At 47.5% G+C, this 17,030-nt stretch overlaps 1 protein-coding gene across 1 annotated transcript in view; it reads left to right on the top strand.

The window, feature by feature from the left end:
• ttn.2 (titin, tandem duplicate 2) overlaps nucleotides 1-17,030 on the top strand; it is a 174,516-nt gene that overhangs the window by 1,645 nt on the left and 155,841 nt on the right. The window contains exons 2-37 of the mRNA XM_044053428.1: nucleotides 1,358-1,460; nucleotides 1,592-1,795; nucleotides 2,862-3,149; nucleotides 3,241-3,323; nucleotides 3,704-3,921; nucleotides 4,013-4,088; nucleotides 4,164-4,316; nucleotides 5,044-5,340; nucleotides 5,425-5,541; nucleotides 5,932-6,180; nucleotides 6,418-6,477; nucleotides 6,555-6,813; nucleotides 6,896-6,962; nucleotides 7,036-7,233; nucleotides 7,340-7,482; nucleotides 7,561-7,709; nucleotides 7,783-8,010; nucleotides 8,249-8,490; nucleotides 8,627-8,859; nucleotides 8,948-9,112; nucleotides 9,202-9,370; nucleotides 9,465-11,158; nucleotides 11,245-11,526; nucleotides 11,612-11,878; nucleotides 12,164-12,436; nucleotides 12,517-12,780; nucleotides 12,864-13,124; nucleotides 13,346-13,606; nucleotides 13,687-13,950; nucleotides 14,051-14,311; nucleotides 14,962-15,222; nucleotides 15,506-15,766; nucleotides 15,846-15,990; nucleotides 16,070-16,238; nucleotides 16,328-16,559; nucleotides 16,676-16,960. Of these exons, the coding sequence (XP_043909363.1) occupies nucleotides 1,370-1,460; nucleotides 1,592-1,795; nucleotides 2,862-3,149; nucleotides 3,241-3,323; nucleotides 3,704-3,921; nucleotides 4,013-4,088; nucleotides 4,164-4,316; nucleotides 5,044-5,340; nucleotides 5,425-5,541; nucleotides 5,932-6,180; nucleotides 6,418-6,477; nucleotides 6,555-6,813; nucleotides 6,896-6,962; nucleotides 7,036-7,233; nucleotides 7,340-7,482; nucleotides 7,561-7,709; nucleotides 7,783-8,010; nucleotides 8,249-8,490; nucleotides 8,627-8,859; nucleotides 8,948-9,112; nucleotides 9,202-9,370; nucleotides 9,465-11,158; nucleotides 11,245-11,526; nucleotides 11,612-11,878; nucleotides 12,164-12,436; nucleotides 12,517-12,780; nucleotides 12,864-13,124; nucleotides 13,346-13,606; nucleotides 13,687-13,950; nucleotides 14,051-14,311; nucleotides 14,962-15,222; nucleotides 15,506-15,766; nucleotides 15,846-15,990; nucleotides 16,070-16,238; nucleotides 16,328-16,559; nucleotides 16,676-16,960 (8,869 nt within the window). The 5' untranslated portion in view covers nucleotides 1,358-1,369. The remainder of the gene's footprint in view (nucleotides 1-1,357; nucleotides 1,461-1,591; nucleotides 1,796-2,861; nucleotides 3,150-3,240; nucleotides 3,324-3,703; nucleotides 3,922-4,012; nucleotides 4,089-4,163; nucleotides 4,317-5,043; nucleotides 5,341-5,424; nucleotides 5,542-5,931; nucleotides 6,181-6,417; nucleotides 6,478-6,554; nucleotides 6,814-6,895; nucleotides 6,963-7,035; nucleotides 7,234-7,339; nucleotides 7,483-7,560; nucleotides 7,710-7,782; nucleotides 8,011-8,248; nucleotides 8,491-8,626; nucleotides 8,860-8,947; nucleotides 9,113-9,201; nucleotides 9,371-9,464; nucleotides 11,159-11,244; nucleotides 11,527-11,611; nucleotides 11,879-12,163; nucleotides 12,437-12,516; nucleotides 12,781-12,863; nucleotides 13,125-13,345; nucleotides 13,607-13,686; nucleotides 13,951-14,050; nucleotides 14,312-14,961; nucleotides 15,223-15,505; nucleotides 15,767-15,845; nucleotides 15,991-16,069; nucleotides 16,239-16,327; nucleotides 16,560-16,675; nucleotides 16,961-17,030) is intronic.

Here is a 17,030-nt window from a genome sequence, read left to right as displayed (position 1 = left end):
TTTCACAGAAGTGATTTATTTATGTCATTGATTTGATTTTTGAGTTCTTTGATTCATCTGTTTGTTTGTTTGTGTGTTTGTTTGTTTGTGTGTTTGTTTGATCAGTAAAATCAGCTGTTAAAAAAATAAATAAAACCATGAGACTTTTACAAATGTTTGTATGTAAACAAATCAACATCTGGCAAACTAAATGAAACTGATCATTAAATATAAACAGCGTTTAAATTGTTATCTATTTTATAGTTTAAATATAAATAAAAACAAAATCCAGTTTTAGTCCCATGTGACATCGACAACTGTTTGTTCTGTCATTTAAATCATTGATTTATTTGATAATAAATCTTTGACATGAAATGTAAATGAACTGAAACATAAAGATGATATAAATATAAATATATGATAAATATAAAAATGTTCTTTTATTTGCTCTGACTTGTTTTAGTGATTCTTGTTTTTTATCATTGATATAAAAAAAATATTTTATTCGAATCAAAGACATGAATTTAAAATATTCATGAACGCATTTCTTTATGAAATATTTCAAACAATAAATAAATGTATTGTAAATAACATTTTAAAACATATTTCTATCATTTTCTTTTATAATCACATTTATTCATAAAACACATGACAACAAACCTCAACATCTTATTTAATGCCAAGTAGCTAATGATACTGTTAGCATGCTAATGTCTGTCGCGAGTAAATGGAAACAATGTCGTGTTAGCATTTGTTAGCATTCGTTGGTGTGTTTTCCAGTTTCTACAGAACTAAAATCGTGTAACAAGTGTTGGCTAGGTTTGCTAACTAGCATGCTAATCTGCTCTGTTATGCTAAAGTGTCAGTGAAGTAGTTGTTGACGTTGGCGGCAGCCATTTTGAAGGGTGAACTCTGGACAGGAGGAGTTTGAAAGGGTCGATGAAGTTGGATATCAGCTGTAGGGGGCGCTACAGTTGAAACGTCTGACTCACAGCTAGAAAATTAGCAGCAGAACAACTAGCTGCACAGTGTTGCTTCAGAAAAAGACCAACTGAATTTATCGTCCAGTGTCAACGTGTTGTTTACATTATTGCGATAAATGTTACTATTTACATAAATGACATGACGATTTTTAAAAAAAATATATGTTTATTGTTTTTCAAAAGACAGACAAACAAAAAGGAAAGAACGACAAAGAAAAAAGAGAAAACATTCAGAACGAATGATGGTATCAGTCCATGGTCACAGTTCAAAATAAAGCGAGAAAACGGTTTATTTTGAACTGCCACAAGCGTGGACCTGATGATTTATGATGAACTTGGTTAGTTTGTGTTGTGGTTTTTTTTTGACCCAGAGTTTCTTGACTCCGCCTCCACAGGGTGCCGACAACATGTCAACACAAGCGCCGACATTCACACAGCCGCTCCAGAGCGTCGTGGCACTTGAGGGTAGTGCCGCGACGTTCCAGGCTCAAGTTAGTGGTAAGAAAACCTTACAAAGCTACGCTAACTCTCTCCCACATCTTACATTTTTAATGCTAAGATAGGCTACATGTCCTGGATTTAATCACCTGAGGTCTTTAACTTCTCTCTGGTTCCTCTGTCCTCCACAGGTTCTCCAGCTCCTGAGGTGAGCTGGTTCCGTGATGGTCAGGTTCTTTCCGCCACCACTTTGCCCGGTGTTCAGATCTCGTTCAGCGATGGCCGCGCTGTTCTGAAGATCCCTGCTGTGACCGCCGCGCACAGCGGAAGGTTTTCCATCAGAGCCACCAACGGTGCTGGACAAGCCACAAGCACAGCTGAACTCCTCGTTACAGGTGAGTCTCAGGTAGATTCGTGGTATCAGGTGAGGCTCAGATAGACTTGTGGTCACAGGTGAGACTCAGGTAGACCACAGGTAGACTCGTGGTCACAGGTGAGGCTCAGGTAGTCTCGTGGTCACAGGTGAGACTCTGGTAGACTCGTGGTCACAGGTGAGACTCAGGTAGACTCGTGGTCACAGGTGAGACTCAGGTAGACTCTGGTCACAGGTGAGGCTCAGGTAGACCTCAGGTGAGCAGGTAGATCGTGGTCACAGGTGAGGCTCAGGTAGACTTGGCCACAGGTGAGACTCAGGTGAGACTGGTCACAGGTGAGACTCAGGTAGACTCGTTTTCACAGGTGAGGCTCAGGTAGACTGGTCACAGGTGAGACTCAGGTAGACTCGTGGTCTCAGGTGAGGCTCAGGTAGACCCATGGTCACAGGTAAGGCTCAGGTAGAGTCATGGTCACAGGTGAGACTCAGGTAGACTTGTGGTCACAGGTGAGACTCAGGTAGACTCGTGGTCATAGGTGAGACTCAGGAAGACTCGTGGTCACAGGTGAGGCTCAGGTGAGACTCGGGTGGATTTATAGTTACAGGTAAAAGTTTAATATAAATAAAAACCTCCTCAGATGAGTCGGGTTATATTTATCTCCATCAGCTGTTACTTCAGAGATTAAACTCTCAGCTGCTGCAGCATAACTTCCCTAAATAGGACCTCAGGATTATCAGAACCTGGACCAGGGAGGATCTGGTGTCAGAGTCCGTGGTCACCAACATTCACATGTCACCAGTGTGTGTGTGTGTGTGTGTGTGTGTGTGTGTGTGTGATGTCTTACTTCTTTGAACTTTAAACTCTTAACATTTATGCTTGTTATATCGTAAAGTTCAGTCAGTAAGAGTGTGAGAGAGCTAGCATTAACAGCTACACTATGACAAATGCTACTAGTAGACCCCACCCCCTCCTGTCAGCCTCCTGGTCAAAGCCCCGCCCCAAAACACTGAGGGTTGTTTTTGGACATTCTAGTTGTTGTGATCTTGGTAACATTTTAAACAACAACGTTTTAATGTGTTTTTCACAGTGGAGACAGCGCCCCCTAACTTCGTTCAGAGACTACAGAGTTCCACAGTGAGACAGGGCAGCCAGGTGAGACTGGATGTCCGCGTCACAGGAATCCCCACCCCCGTGGTGAAGTTCTACAGAGAGGGAGCTGAGATCCAGAGCTCGGCAGACTTCAGGATCCTCCAGGACGGCGACCTCTACAGTCTGCTGATCGCTGAGGCCTTCCCAGAGGATTCTGGGACATATTCTGTGACCGCCACCAACAGCAGTGGACGCGCCACGTCCACCGCTGAGCTGCTGGTCCAGGGTGAGAACATCAGACTCCAACAGGATTCTGTTTTTATCTCATCTGTTGATCAGTTTCATGTCTAAACCTGACGTTGTGCCTTTGTGCTCAGGTGAAGAAGCTGTACCTGCTAAGAAGACCAAGACCATCGTGTCCACGTCCCAGATGACCACGTCTCAGGCCAAAGTGCAGAGGGTGAGACCAAAATATCAATCAATAATCAGTTTAGTCCACTTCTCCACCACATGTGTTCTGGTTCTGTTCAGGAACCTTGGAACCTGAGCTTCAATTGGAGAACCAGTTCATTTTTTTAAGGGTAACAAGGTTATGGATCGCATGGTCTTTCCAGATAACTTCTGCGTTCTGTTTCACAAATTCCGACACCAGTGGTTCAATCCAAAATAAAACAAGGGTCCACAGTAGTTTGTGGACCTGATCCTGTATTCCAGGAGGTGGCAGTGGTGGCTCAATATAAGGTTGTGAAGTTTTTTTTCAGAATCAGGAATGATTCCCTGCCGGTGTAAATTGTTTCCCGTTGACCTGATTCTCATGAACACATGATGTTTCCTGCTCAGAGGGTGGAGTCAGGCTTCCAGGCCACCACCATGATGGAGATGCACATGGAAGGAGGCGGAATGATGACTCAGCACGTGGCTCACAAAACCCCTCCCCGGATTCCCCCGAAGCCGATGTCCAAGTCCCCGCCCTCCTTTGTATCCAAGGTGACGGGCGGACGCCAACAGTCGCCGTCACCCGTCAGACACGTCAAAGGGCCGACGCCCTCAGCTGTCAGGTACGGACGCAGTCGCTGAGTCGGCGCGCTGCACCGCTCAGTTAGAGTTGAGCGAGTTGATCAGAAGACGTGTGTCTTTCCCACTCCACAGATCCGTCTCTCCGTCCACCAGACTGTCCGTGTCCCCCATCAGACCCGTCAAGTCTCCCATCATGAGCCGCAAACAGGTGAGCAAATAAATGAAATGTGTTAAGGTTTGAAACTTTAGATAAAGATATTTACACCTGCTGGTCGTCTCGCAGTTATCCGGCGGCACTGAAGTCCTCCCGCCCTGGAAACAGGGCGACTATGTCGAGGCCGGTTACAGCACCATGACCACGGTGACCAGAGTCAGCGGCGCCGCACAGATGCACGTGGAGAAGCACTGGGAGCAGCAGGTCACTGCCACCAGAGAGGTGAGGGGGCAGAGTCAAAGTGACAACATGAATTCACCTGTGTGTGAATGGATGAATGTGTTGGTGTTTGAGTTCTGCTCCTCAGAGGATGGACCTCCTGCAATCACCTCCTCATTTCATCTTCTTTTCCCCCGGTCCTTGAACGGATCATGTGTGATGTCACTTCCTCCACGATTAATGTCTCATTCAAAAGTTAAAATGTGTGAAAACATGAAGATGTTTCGTTGTCAGTGTTTCTTCAGAACATAAATGAAACGTAGCATTACAGCTAAGTTTGCTACTTAGCATGCTAACACATGTCTGTGGTATTTTCCGCAGACACAAAAACTAAAGCTTTCACTCTGTTGATGTCCGGAGCGGCTGCGGGATTACTGAAGGGGGCGCTACAATTGAAATTGCGACCTATTTGCGAGTATTTACAGGAACACATTGTCACACGAGGGATGCTAACAGCATCTTGTGTTTGTAGCTACACATTTAGCCATAACGAGTTCTAACCTGTAGTCACCAAGCACGTTATAGTTATAAGCACGTTGTTAGCAGAAGCTAACAAATGTTTAAAGACTTTTCTATTTATTGACTTCCTTCTACAGTTTTACACGTTTTCTTTACAAAGTGAGCCCGATGTTTCCCACCATGATGTCTGGAGAGTAAACAACGCGGTGCTAAGTTCCTTAGCACCACTGATTTTGTGTCGCCATCGATGTTTTGCTGTTTGTTTTTCCAGGAGGAAGGAGGTAAAAAAGCAGGGGCGGTGGCCACGGTGGTGGCCGCTGTAGACCTCGCTCGTGTCCGTCAGCCTGTGCATGTAGAGGGTGGGCGGGCTGAAGAGGAGGAGGAGCCTGTAGAGGTGGAGGTGAAGCAGCAGCAGCACGAGCAGCAGCAGGTGGTGGTTTCTGCTCAAGCTGAATCTGAATCTGAAGCTGAAGCTAAAGCTAAAGCTGCTACGTCTGTGACGTCAGAGCAGCACAGAGTCCAGGTGTCCCAGGTGTCCCAGGTGTCCCAGGTGTCCCAGGTGTCCCAGGTGTGAGGCGTTCACTGACACTTTGACCTCTGATACTTGTTAGCACAGTAATAACCGATCAATAAACTCTGTTGGTTGCTCCAGATTCAGAGAACAACAGAAATCTCCGCCCATGTGGACGCTGGCGTCTCCTCGTTCTCCACAGTTCCACATTTCACTGTTTCTAAAGTTTCTGTCCCCAAACATGAACCTGGTCACGAGGTAAGGGGAGGAGTCGCAGGTCGCCGTCACCTCCATCACCATCTTTAACTCACATGTTAACACGTTGTGGTGTGATTCACTCTTTTAAACTTCACAACTTTCACCTGATTTAACGTCACAACACGAGTTTCTGTCAGAAAACAAAGCCGTGTAGTTGTGTGACGCTGACTGTGCTGTGAGCGCCCCCTGCTGCTGACAACAAACCAACTCCTCTGTGTAAAAAGTCACGAGAAGAAACAATGAATAATCGACCCAGTGACCTCACCGTGACCTCATTGTGACATCACCTGAGACTAACTCCTCATGAATTCCCACCTCTAACACCATGGACTGTGGAGGTGGAGCTTGTTTGTTGCCGTCAGCTAACGCTGTTCTCATTGGCTCGGTCAGGTGTCCATCGCTGGCTCTGCCATCACGACTCTGCAGAAAGAGTTACGCTCGCCCGTCGCTCCCAGACACGTCATCAAGCCCGTCAAGTCGCCCAGTCCGTCTCGCAGGGCGGTGGTGCTGGAAGTGCGGGGGACGCCGGAGCCCCTCCCCCCACCGTTCAGAGACATCAGATATCAGAGTCACGTTGACTTTAAGGCGGGCGGGGCTTACACGGCCAGTGAAGAGGAGTTTGAGGACTGGGAGCCTCAGGTTGGTCGGACTCCGCCCCCTTTGCGGTCATCCTCTCTTCACTCCCCCCAGATTTAACCCCACCTCCTCACTGCAGCCAATCACATGCTGCCCTCATGAAGAACCTTCTTCCTCTTCCTGTCTTCACCTTTTGACCCCTCCATCTTCTCTGCAGGGTTTTAACTCCTCCCCCCTCATTGCCTGAGCGCCGCCCAGTTCAGTATGTTTGATGTTTGACTTGTGTTGTTTTTCCACCAGGAGGCAGCAGCAGTGCCCACAAGAGCCCGGGAACCTGTTACTCCTCCCACGCTCATCGCTGTAAGTTCTCCTCATGGTTCTTCTCATGGTTCTTAAATCTGTGACAGTGTCTGAAGGTGTCATTGTTCTGTGAGCAGGGCCTGAAGAACCTGACGGTGACGGAGGGCGAGTCGGTGACGCTGGAGTGTCACATCAGCGGTCAGCCCGCCCCCACCGTCATGTGGTTCAGAGAGGACTACAAGATCGAGAGCTCCATCGACTTCCAGCTCAGCTACGAGAATGGATTTGCCCGCATGGTGATCCGCGAGGCGTTCGCAGAAGACAGTGGCCGCTTCACGTGCACCGCCACCAACGAGGCGGGAACTGTCAGCACCTCGTGCTACCTGCTCGTCAAAGGTAACGGCCGAGTCATGAGGGGCATATGAGAAATTATTTTCCAGAGAAGAAACATTGATCCTGGATTTCCTGTTTGTCTTAGTGTCGGAGGAAATCGAAAGCAGAGAGGAAATGGCCGTCACTGAAACGGGTGTCGCACAAGAAAAAATGTAAGTGAAACGTGAAACACTGGCGAGTCGCTGTGAAGTCCCGCGTGAGTTTAATTAATGATTGGTCCTTCAGCGTCTCCATGGAGCTGAAGGGTCAGGTGGTGACAGAGGTGACGACAGGAGAGTCTGTCGCTCCCTTCTTCGTCAGGAAACCCACCATCCAGAAGCTGGTGGAGGGAGGAAGTGTCGTCTTTGAGTGTCAGGTCGGAGGAAACCCCAAACCTCATGTGATCTGGAAGAAGGGCGGCGTGCCGCTCATGACTGGATACAGGTACATGATTAGCTGCGGGAATGAAAATGGCTTCATGTTTGGTGTGAAGACGTGAATTCAGTCAATGGGTCTTCATTAGGTAAGTGTTGTGTGTTTTCCCTGTCAGATACAAAGTTGCCTACAAGAAGGAGACTGGAGAATGCAGGCTGGAAATCTCCATGACCTTTGCCGATGACGCTGGAGAATACTCCGTCTTTGTTAAGAATTCTCACGGTGAAGCCTCGGCCTCAGCCGGTCTGCTGGAGGAAGGTAAGTCAACGTTCCTTTGTTCATCAGATCACAGTGAAGCTCCATGTGCTCACCATGGTCCCGTGTCCATGTTCACAGAGGCTTATGACGCTTACATGAAGCAGTTTGATGTGACGTATAAAACTGAAGTGACCACAAAGGTAGTTCAGGAGCCTTCTGTGGTCGTGAGTCAGTATGAACTGGAACAGAGGAGGGTGACGACCCCCATGAGCTTCGTCTCAGAAACAGTAAGTTTCCTCCTAAAGATCTGAGCAAATGTGACTACAAAATATATTGAGTTTTATTTGTGTATTCTTTCAGGAATTCTTCATTTCAGCGTTCGAAGAGAGAATCATCCACGAGATTGAAATCCGCATCATGAGAATCACCTACAGCGAGCTGGTGATAGAGGATGGAGAGGTGATGGTAACTGTAGCCGAGGACGAAGCGGTGCAGCCGGCCTTTGACACTCCAGTCAAAAACTACAGGATCGTGGATGGAATGGGCGTCACTTTCCACTGCAAGATGGCCGGAAACCCACTGCCAAAGGTACGGAGTTGAAAAATTACACCGTCAAGTTGGCAAAACAAACACAAGTTGGGAACAGATGGAATTTTTCATCCTCAAAGTTTTATAAATACAAGGAAGTTATGAACCGCCCCAATTTTGGGAACTTAAGAAATTCCTCTGGTTCCTATAAGCTGCTGCCAAGTTTTGTAAACAATAGCAGCAGCAGTTACAGATAAGTCATGTCGGTAAATCAAATGATCTTCTCTCTGATTGTCAGATTGCTTGGTACAAAGACGGCCAGCGCATCAGACCTGGTGGCCGTTACCATATGGAGATTCTTCAGGACGGACGAGCCACCCTTCGCCTGGCTGTGGTCCAACCAGAGGACGAGGGCGTGTACACCGCCTTCGCCAGCAACATGAAAGGAAACGCTGTCAGCTCTGGAAAACTCTACATTGAGCCATCCGGAGTTGTGACACCTCAGCGATACACACCACAGCCATCAGTACAGAGGTTCAGGTGAGACTTTGTGTCCTCCTGGCTTAAACTCAAGCCTGTGGAACACACTCACCAAAATGCCCTCAACAGACGCCTCTCCCAGCACATTAACCACTATCATATCTTCTTGATACTAATAACCATGCTCCTTATTCAGATCCACCTCTCCTCGCTCTGTGAGCCGCTCACCCGCTCGCTCACCCAGCCGTTCTCCAGGACGTTCTCCCGCCCGCAGGCTTGAAGAAACCGATGAGACTCAGCTGGAAAGACTCTACAAACCTGTGTTTGTCTTGAAACCCTCTTCAATCAAATGTTCTGAGGGCCAAACTGCCAGGTTCGACCTGAAGGTTGTCGGCAGACCCATGCCGGACACTTACTGGTTCCACAATGGTGAGAAAAACATGTTTCAACTTATTCCACACATGTAAATGTACCTGCTGATCTTCCACCTTGTTAAACCATTTCTCCTTGTTACCAGAACGGCAAGTTGTCAATGACTACACTCACAAGATTGTGATTAAAGAGGACGGTGTTCAGTCCCTGATCATTGTGCCAGCTTTGCCACAAGATTCTGGAGAATGGACGGTCGTGGCTCAGAACAGAGCTGGACGGACTTCTGTTTCTGTAAATCTTACCGTGGAAGGTAAGTTCACTTGACAGAGATTAGATGATATTCATGTTTTGTACCTGGTTTTTAAATCCTGCTTTTCCTTTACTGTTCGTCATCTACAGCTCGAGAAAGCCTTGCAAGACCTCAGTTTGTTGAGAAGCTGAGGAACTTGACTGTGAAGCAGGGAACTCTTGTTGAACTGGCTGTTAGAGCCATTGGAAATCCTCTGCCTGACATTGTCTGGCTGAGAAACAGCGACATTGTCACACCACAAAAACACCCACAAATCAAGTAAGTCTCATAAATTACAGCAGTGAACGAATCTCAAAAATAAAACCTGTGGAGTCGTGAACTTAATGTCCTTTGAATGCTGACTTATTTTCAGGATTGACGGCACAAAAGGAGAGGCCAAATTCCAGATCCCGTCTGCTTCAGGCTCAGACAGCGCCTGGTACACAGCGACAGCCATTAACAAGGCTGGTAGAGACACCACCCGCTGCAGAGTCAATGTCGAGGTGGACTTCATGACCCCTCAAGCTGAGAGGAAGCTCATCATTCCCAAAGGAACATACAAGGCCAAGGAGATTGCTGCTCCAGAGCTGGAGCCACTTCACATGCGTTACGGTCAAGAGCAGTGGGAGGAGGGCGACCTTTACGACAAAGAGAGGCAACAGAAACCACTTTTCAAGAAGAAGCTGACCTCTATCAGGATGAAGCGTTTTGGTCCAGCTCACTTTGAGTGCAGACTGACCCCAATCGGTGACCCCACCATGGTAGTGGAGTGGCTGCATGACGGCAAACCGCTGGAAGCTGCTAACAGGCTGCGCATGGTCAATGAGTTTGGATACTGCAGCCTTGACTATGAAGTTGCATACGCTAGAGACAGTGGTGTCATCACCTGCAGAGCTTCAAATAAGTTTGGAGTTGACCAGACCTCGGCCACCCTGATCGTCAAGGATGAGAAAGGTCTTGTTGAGGAATCACAGCTTCCTGAAGGCAGGAAAGGTATTCACAGAATCGAGGAGATTGAGCGCCTGGCTCATGAAGGTCCTACAGGAGTCACTGCTGATGATGAAATTGAAAAGTCCAAACCTGAAATTGTCCTACTTCCTGAACCAGCCAGAGCACTGGAGGGTGAGATTGCACGATTCCGCTGCAGAGTAACAGGTTACCCAGCACCTAAGGTGAACTGGTACCTTAATGGACAACTTATTCGCAAGAGTAAGAGATACAGACTGCGATATGATGGTATTTACTATTTAGAAATTGTAGATGTCAAGTCATATGATTCAGGAGAGGTCAGGCTGGTTGCAGACAATCCTCTCGGTACAACTGAGCACACTGTGAAGCTGGAGATCCAACAGAGAGAGGACTTTAGATCTGTCCTGCGCCGTGCTCCAGATTCAAAGGCTGCAGAGGCTGCTCATGAACCTGGCAGAATCGGATTTGACGTTGTAAAAGTTGACCGACCTAGTGAAGCCGCACAGGACAGAGAAGTTGTTAAACTTCGTAAGGCCCAGAGAATCGTCCACGAGAAGACCTCAGAGGAGTCAGACGAGCTGAAGAGCAAGTTCAAGCGTAGGACAGAGGAAGGATTCTATGAGTCAATCTCTGCTGTAGAGTTCAAGTCTCGCAGGAGGGATGAGTCTTATGAGGATCTTCTGAAGAAGACAAAGGAGGACCTGCTCCACCACCTGAAAGAGAAAGAGGAGGCTGAGCGGAGAAGGCTAGAAGAACAGGGCACAGTCACCATCCCCACATTCAAACCAGAGAGGATCCAGCTGTCCCCCAGCATGGAAGCACCTAAAATCTTGGAACGCATCACCAGCCAGACTGTTGTGCCAATGGATGAGGTCCGCTTCCGAATCAGAGTCGTGGGCAGACCTGAGCCAGAGTGCCAGTGGTTCAAGAATGGTGTTCAGCTGGAAAAGTCAGACCGTATTTACTGGTTCTGGCCTGAGGACAATGTGTGTGAACTGGTGATCAGAGATGTCACAGTAGAGGATTCTGCTAGCATCATGGTTAAAGCCATGAATGTTGCCGGGGAAGCTTCAAGCCACGCCTTCCTGCTTGTGCAAGGTATCAGCTTTTAGGTCCAATGTCCTCAGAAACATAGTCCTTGTTTTGTCTTGTTTGATTCTCACCTCATATTTTTGTCATTACAGCCAAGGTGGAAATTAACTTTACCCAGCACCTGGAGGACTCCACAGCCAATGAGAAGGACACGATGGTGACCTTTGAGTGTGAAACTAACGAACCTTTCGTCAAAGTCAAGTGGTTCAAGAACAACATGGAGATCTTCTCAGGAGACAAATACAGAATGCACTCTGACAGAAAGGTCCACTTCCTGTCCGTGCTGGTGATTGAAATGTCAGATGACGCTGAATACACATGTGCGCTTGTAGACGATGAGAACATCAGAACAACCTCAAGGCTCCACGTGGAAGGTAATCTCGTCAACTCCAACACTCCCATAAAATCTGATTCGGATAGGTTGGTATATAAGGTTTCCTGACTTTGTTCTGTATCCAGGTGCTCCGCTGGAGATCATCACACACTTGGACAACATTGAGGTGCCAGAGTCTTACGCTGGAGAGTTTGAGGTAGAGCTGTCTCGTGAGGACGCTGAAGGCAGCTGGTTCTTTGAAGGCAAGGAGGTCTCGCCCAGCAGCAAGTACGTCATGGGCTCCCGCCGTGGGAGACACACCCTGTCTGTGAAGGATGTCCGGAAAGAGGACATGGGCAAATACACATTTGTGTGTGGAGATCTGAAGAGCAGTGCCTCACTGAAGATGAAACGTAAGCAATTGTAACTCACAGACTCAAATCACAGAAACAGGGACTTCAGAGACGAACATCTCTGCTGTAACTATAATACCATTACCAGTGTGGTCCTTTGTTACTAGATACTAGCTTATGTACTACAAGTAAACCCTACCATAACTTACTCTCTTTGGGATTAATGTTAGAGCGCACTACGTTCATGGCACCATGGTGCACTCATACAGCAACTGCAGTTTTGTGAGAATATTAGAACTGATTGACTCTGTCATTTTTGTAATCGTGAGGTTTCTGTGTCTTTAGTGCGTCCAGTGACCCTCATGCAGCCTCTGACTGATCTCACGGTCTGTGAGGGTGACATCGCTCAGCTCGAGGTCAAGTTCTCCCAGGAGAATGTTGAGGGAACCTGGATGAAGAACGGCCAGGCCATCATGGCCTCGGACCGCGTCCATATCGTAATTGACAAAGTGGTTCACAAACTGCTGGTGGAGAATGTCAGCAGAGATGATGCTGCTTCCTACTCTTTTGTGGTTCCAGCCCAGGAGATCTCCACATCCTGCAAACTCAGTGTTCAAAGTAAGATTTTGAATTAATGAGTAATAAACAACGTCAATAGTCAGTCAGAACGTCTCTGATCCTCTGATGTTTCCTCACAGCTATTGACATCACAGTGCCACTGAAGGATGTGTCCTCAATCGAGGGCACCAAAGCTGTTCTTGAGGCCAAGATCTCCGCTCAAGACGTGAGTTCAGTCAAATGGTACCAAAACGACAAACTCCTGATGCCAAGTGACCGAATCCAGATGGTGGCAAAGGGAACCAAGCAGCGTTTGGTCTTCACCAGGACCTACGCTTCTGATGAAGGACACTACAAACTGGTGGTCGGCAAGGTCGACACCAGCTGCAACCTGACTGTTGAGCGTAAGACTGCTTTAATTTTCCCACGATCCTGGTTTTAGTTTCATATTTAGTGTCATGTTCTCACCAGACTGTTGTTGTTACAGAGGTTCACATCGTAAAGCACATGGAGGACAAAGTGTGCTCCGAGTCCCAGAATGTCACCTTCAAGGTTGAGGTTTCTCACTCTGGTATAGACCCAGTCTGGATGTTCAGGAACCAGCAACTGAAACCTGGACCCAAATACAAGTTGGAGACTAAGGACAAGGCTCACTCTCTGACTGTCATGGACACCATGAAGGACGAGGAAGGCCAGTACACGTTCCACGCTGGCGAAAAGATGTCCAGCGCCACGCTCTCTGTCTCCGGTACGTCACTGCTGGAGCACCAGCACGACCAACTGAGTCCAGCATCGCCAACGTTACACTCTTACATTAATACTCTAAGGTCTTGTCTTTGAGGTTCTTGTAGCAGTGTCCTCCATGGCTATATTTGTAGCATTTGTTGCAAAAACATGACAATATTGTGGCGTTTGCCGTCGTTGGGTGAACTCTGTCCAAAACAAACATTTCCTTTGTTTCACCACCAGGCGGTGCCATCACGCGCCCCCTGCAGGATGTGACGGTGGCAGAGTCTCAGACGGCTGAGTTGGAATGTGAAGTCGCCAACGCTGAGGCTGAGGGGAGGTGGCTGAAGGATGGTCACCACGTGGACTTCAGCGAGAACGTGGTGAGTGAGGTGAACGGAGCCGTCCGGCGTCTTGTCATCGCCATCACCAGACCACAAGACATCGGAGAGTACACCTACCAGGTGGCCAACTCCAAGACCTCCGCAAACCTCAGAGTGGAAGGTAAACACACCGCAGACACTCTGATTCTGTGGTGTTGAGTTTGTAGCTTTAGAGCAGTGTTTGATTTCTTTTTCTTGCAGCGGTGAAGATCAAGAAAACTCTCAGAAACCAGACAGTGACGGAGACCCAGGAGGCGGTGTTCTCACTGGAGCTCACGCACCCCGACGTGAAGGGATCCCAGTGGATCAAGAATGGCGTGGAGCTGGAGAGCAGCGACAAGTATGAAATCACTAGAGACGGCACTGTCCAAACGCTGAAGGTCAAAGACTGCAACACGCAGGACGAGTGTGTTTACTCCTTCAAGCTGGGAAAACTGTCGGCCAATGCTAGACTCAACGTGGAGAGTGAGGCCTTTCACCAGAGAACGTTCTCTCTTTTCAACGTCGTTTTCAAATTCAAATAACCGAAATCGAAATAACCTTTATTTGCACGTTGTCTCTGCAGCGATCAAGATCGTGAAGAAGATGAAGGACGTGACATCACTGGTGGACAGCACCGCCTCCTTTGAGATGAGCCTGTCACATGACAACATCCCTGTCACGTGGACGTTTAAAGGTGCTGAGCTGAAGCCGAGCGACAAGTGCAAGATTCTGACGGAGAGGAAAGCTCACAAGCTGATTCTGCAGAACATCGAGAGCAGCGACGCTGGAGAGTACGCGGCCGTGGTCGGACACCTGCAGTGCAGCGCCGTCCTCACCGTGGAGGGTACGAGATTAAAACTAGTTTTATGGTTTTTAGATTGTAAAATTGTTTGATAACTTGTTTATAGACTTTATTTTTGGAAGCAAATACAAAACAGAGCAGAGCAAAGTGACAAAAGACTTCCATTCCTCAATTTTTTTCACATTTTTTACCCCTCCCACATTCCCATCCCATTCAAGGAGAGAGTAACATGTTTTTCATTTGCAGGTTTTATTATAGTAAAGTCATCTTGTTTCTGGATATTAATAACTTGTTATATAAAGTATATATAAAGTTATACTGAGGTGTTAAAATGTTTGGGAATCAGAATTGGTGATTAATTATTACTATACTCCATAATGTTATCTATTAGATATCATTGTACTGTACTTTAATGTGACATTTTACCACATTTCAAATCAAACTTCTTACAATTAACAACATGAACAAAGAAAATATAGATTTCTATGTTTGACAAAGTAGCTCACATTTTAAAAAGTTTTAAAAAGGTCATGTTAATAATCATATTGTTACAACTTCTTTCAATTTGTATTTTCACATTTTCCAAAAATTGTATAATAATCACATAGTTTCATACCTGTTTTCCCCCTAAAAACCTTGTATTGTAAGATATTTTCAGAAAATGTACAAAATATTGACTTTTTTCCCTTCAGCTCTGAAAGTCACCAAACCCCTGAAGAACGTGCAGGTGCCCGAGACTCAGGTGGCCACGTTCGAGTGCGAAGTCTCTCACTTCAATGTCCCGGCCACGTGGCTGAAGGACGGCGTGGAGATCGAGATGAGTGAGAAGTTCCGGATCGTGGTCCAAGGAAAACTGCACCAGCTAAAGATCATGAACACGAGCAGGAGCGACTCTGCGGAATACACCTTTATCTGTGGCAATGACCGCGTTTCTGCGACACTCACCGTCAGCCGTAAGATCGCATTCTCGTTTTACGCTTATTATTAGCAAAAAAACACGTAAATGATCAAGATCAGTCAAAAAAACATGGCTGCCATCCACCAAAACACACTCAGAAGGGGCGGAGCTTAGTGAATACCGGCGGCAAAAAAAACAAACACTGTTTGATCTCCAAACTTCATGTTTGGTCAGAGTTTCAGCCCAAAGACACCAACATGTCAATGTTATGAGTTTTAGTGGCAGAGCGCCACATAGTGGAAACAGGAAGTGTTTGACCCATGTGTGTGTCTCCACAGCTGTCCTGATCACGTCCATGCTGAAGGACCTGAACGCTCAGGAGAGAGACACCATCACCTTCGAGGTCACTGTCAACTATGAGGGCATCACGTACAAGTGGCTGAAGAACGGCGTGGAGATCAAGTCGTCGGACAGGTGTCAGGTCCGCAGCCGGCAGCTCACGCACTCGCTCACCATACGCAACGTTCACTTCGGAGATGGAGGAGAGTACCAGTTTGTGGCCGGGCCGGCCGCCTCCGCTGCTAACCTGTTTGTCGAAGGTAAGCGCACGCATGGTAAAGAACTGAAAAAACATCAAAGAGAAGCGGAAAAAAAGTCATTGTTTTTGTCATTTTTCAGCTCGCGTGGTTGAATTCACGAAGAAAATCAAGGACATAAAGATCACAGAGAAGAAGAAGGCCATTTTTGAGTGCGAGGTTTCTGAGCCAAACATCCAGGTGATGTGGATGAAGGACGGACAGGAGCTGGACATGTCTGAGGAACGGTACGTCAGGCTCCACCCACCTGTAACATGTGACCTCTCTAAACCATGAGCTGAGCGCCACCTGCTGTCTTCTCCTCAGGTACACGGTGACGGCTGAAAAGTACGTTCACCGTCTGATGATCCAGACCGTTCGCATGTCTGACACTGGCGAGTATTCAGTGGTGGCCGGATCCAGTGTCTCCAAAGCCCACATGACAGTGGAGGGTCGCGACATCCGCATCTCGGAACCCACTGAGAGGACAATTGTGGTGAGACTCATGTTAGCTTCGAAGAAAATGTGCGAAAGTGTGAGAGCAAAACGTCGGATTTGAGATTTATGATGAAATCTGATTCCAAGGTTCTGGAGAAACATAGAGCAACCTTCGAGTTTGAGGTGAATGAGGACGACGTGGAAGGCCACTGGCTGAGGAACGGGGTGGAGATCCACTTCTCTGTGGAGGAGCGTTTCAACTATGTGGCCATCAGGAAGCTTCACCGTCTCACCATCTCAGAGACGTACAGGAGCGACGCCGGCGAGTACACCTTCATAGCCGGGAAAAACCGGAGCACCATGCACCTACGGGTCAACAGTAAGTCCAGCTGCTGTCAGACCCCAGAAAACCTTCAGGTTTGACTGAAGTGGTTTTTCTAGGGCTGATGTCCCACACATACAACCATGTGTTTTTCTTTTGTGCTTTTCCTTCAGTCCCAGAACCTCCTCAGATTCTCCGCCACATGGAGCCTCAGTCGGTGGAGTCTGGTAAACCGGCCCGCTTCACGGTGCAGGTGAGCGGCGTCCCACAGCCTCAGGTCTTCTGGTACAAAAACTCCCAGGCTCTGTCTCCGGGATTCAAGTGCAAGTTCCTCCATGACGGCTATGAACACACACTTCTGCTGATCGAAGTCTTCCCCGAGGACACTGCTGTCTACAACTGTGAAGCCAAAAATGACTATGGTGCGGCCACGAGCACCGCAGCGCTCAACGTGGAAGGTACATTAGAAAATTACAGCCGTTCAACAATCACGAGCAGGGGAAAGAGAACAGGTCTTGATGGGGTTTG

This window comes from Solea senegalensis, linkage group LG2 (genome assembly GCF_019176455.1).
Source record: "Solea senegalensis isolate Sse05_10M linkage group LG2, IFAPA_SoseM_1, whole genome shotgun sequence".
NCBI lineage: Eukaryota > Metazoa > Chordata > Actinopteri > Pleuronectiformes > Soleidae > Solea > Solea senegalensis.
This window is presented reverse-complemented; position numbering and strand designations above follow the sequence as displayed.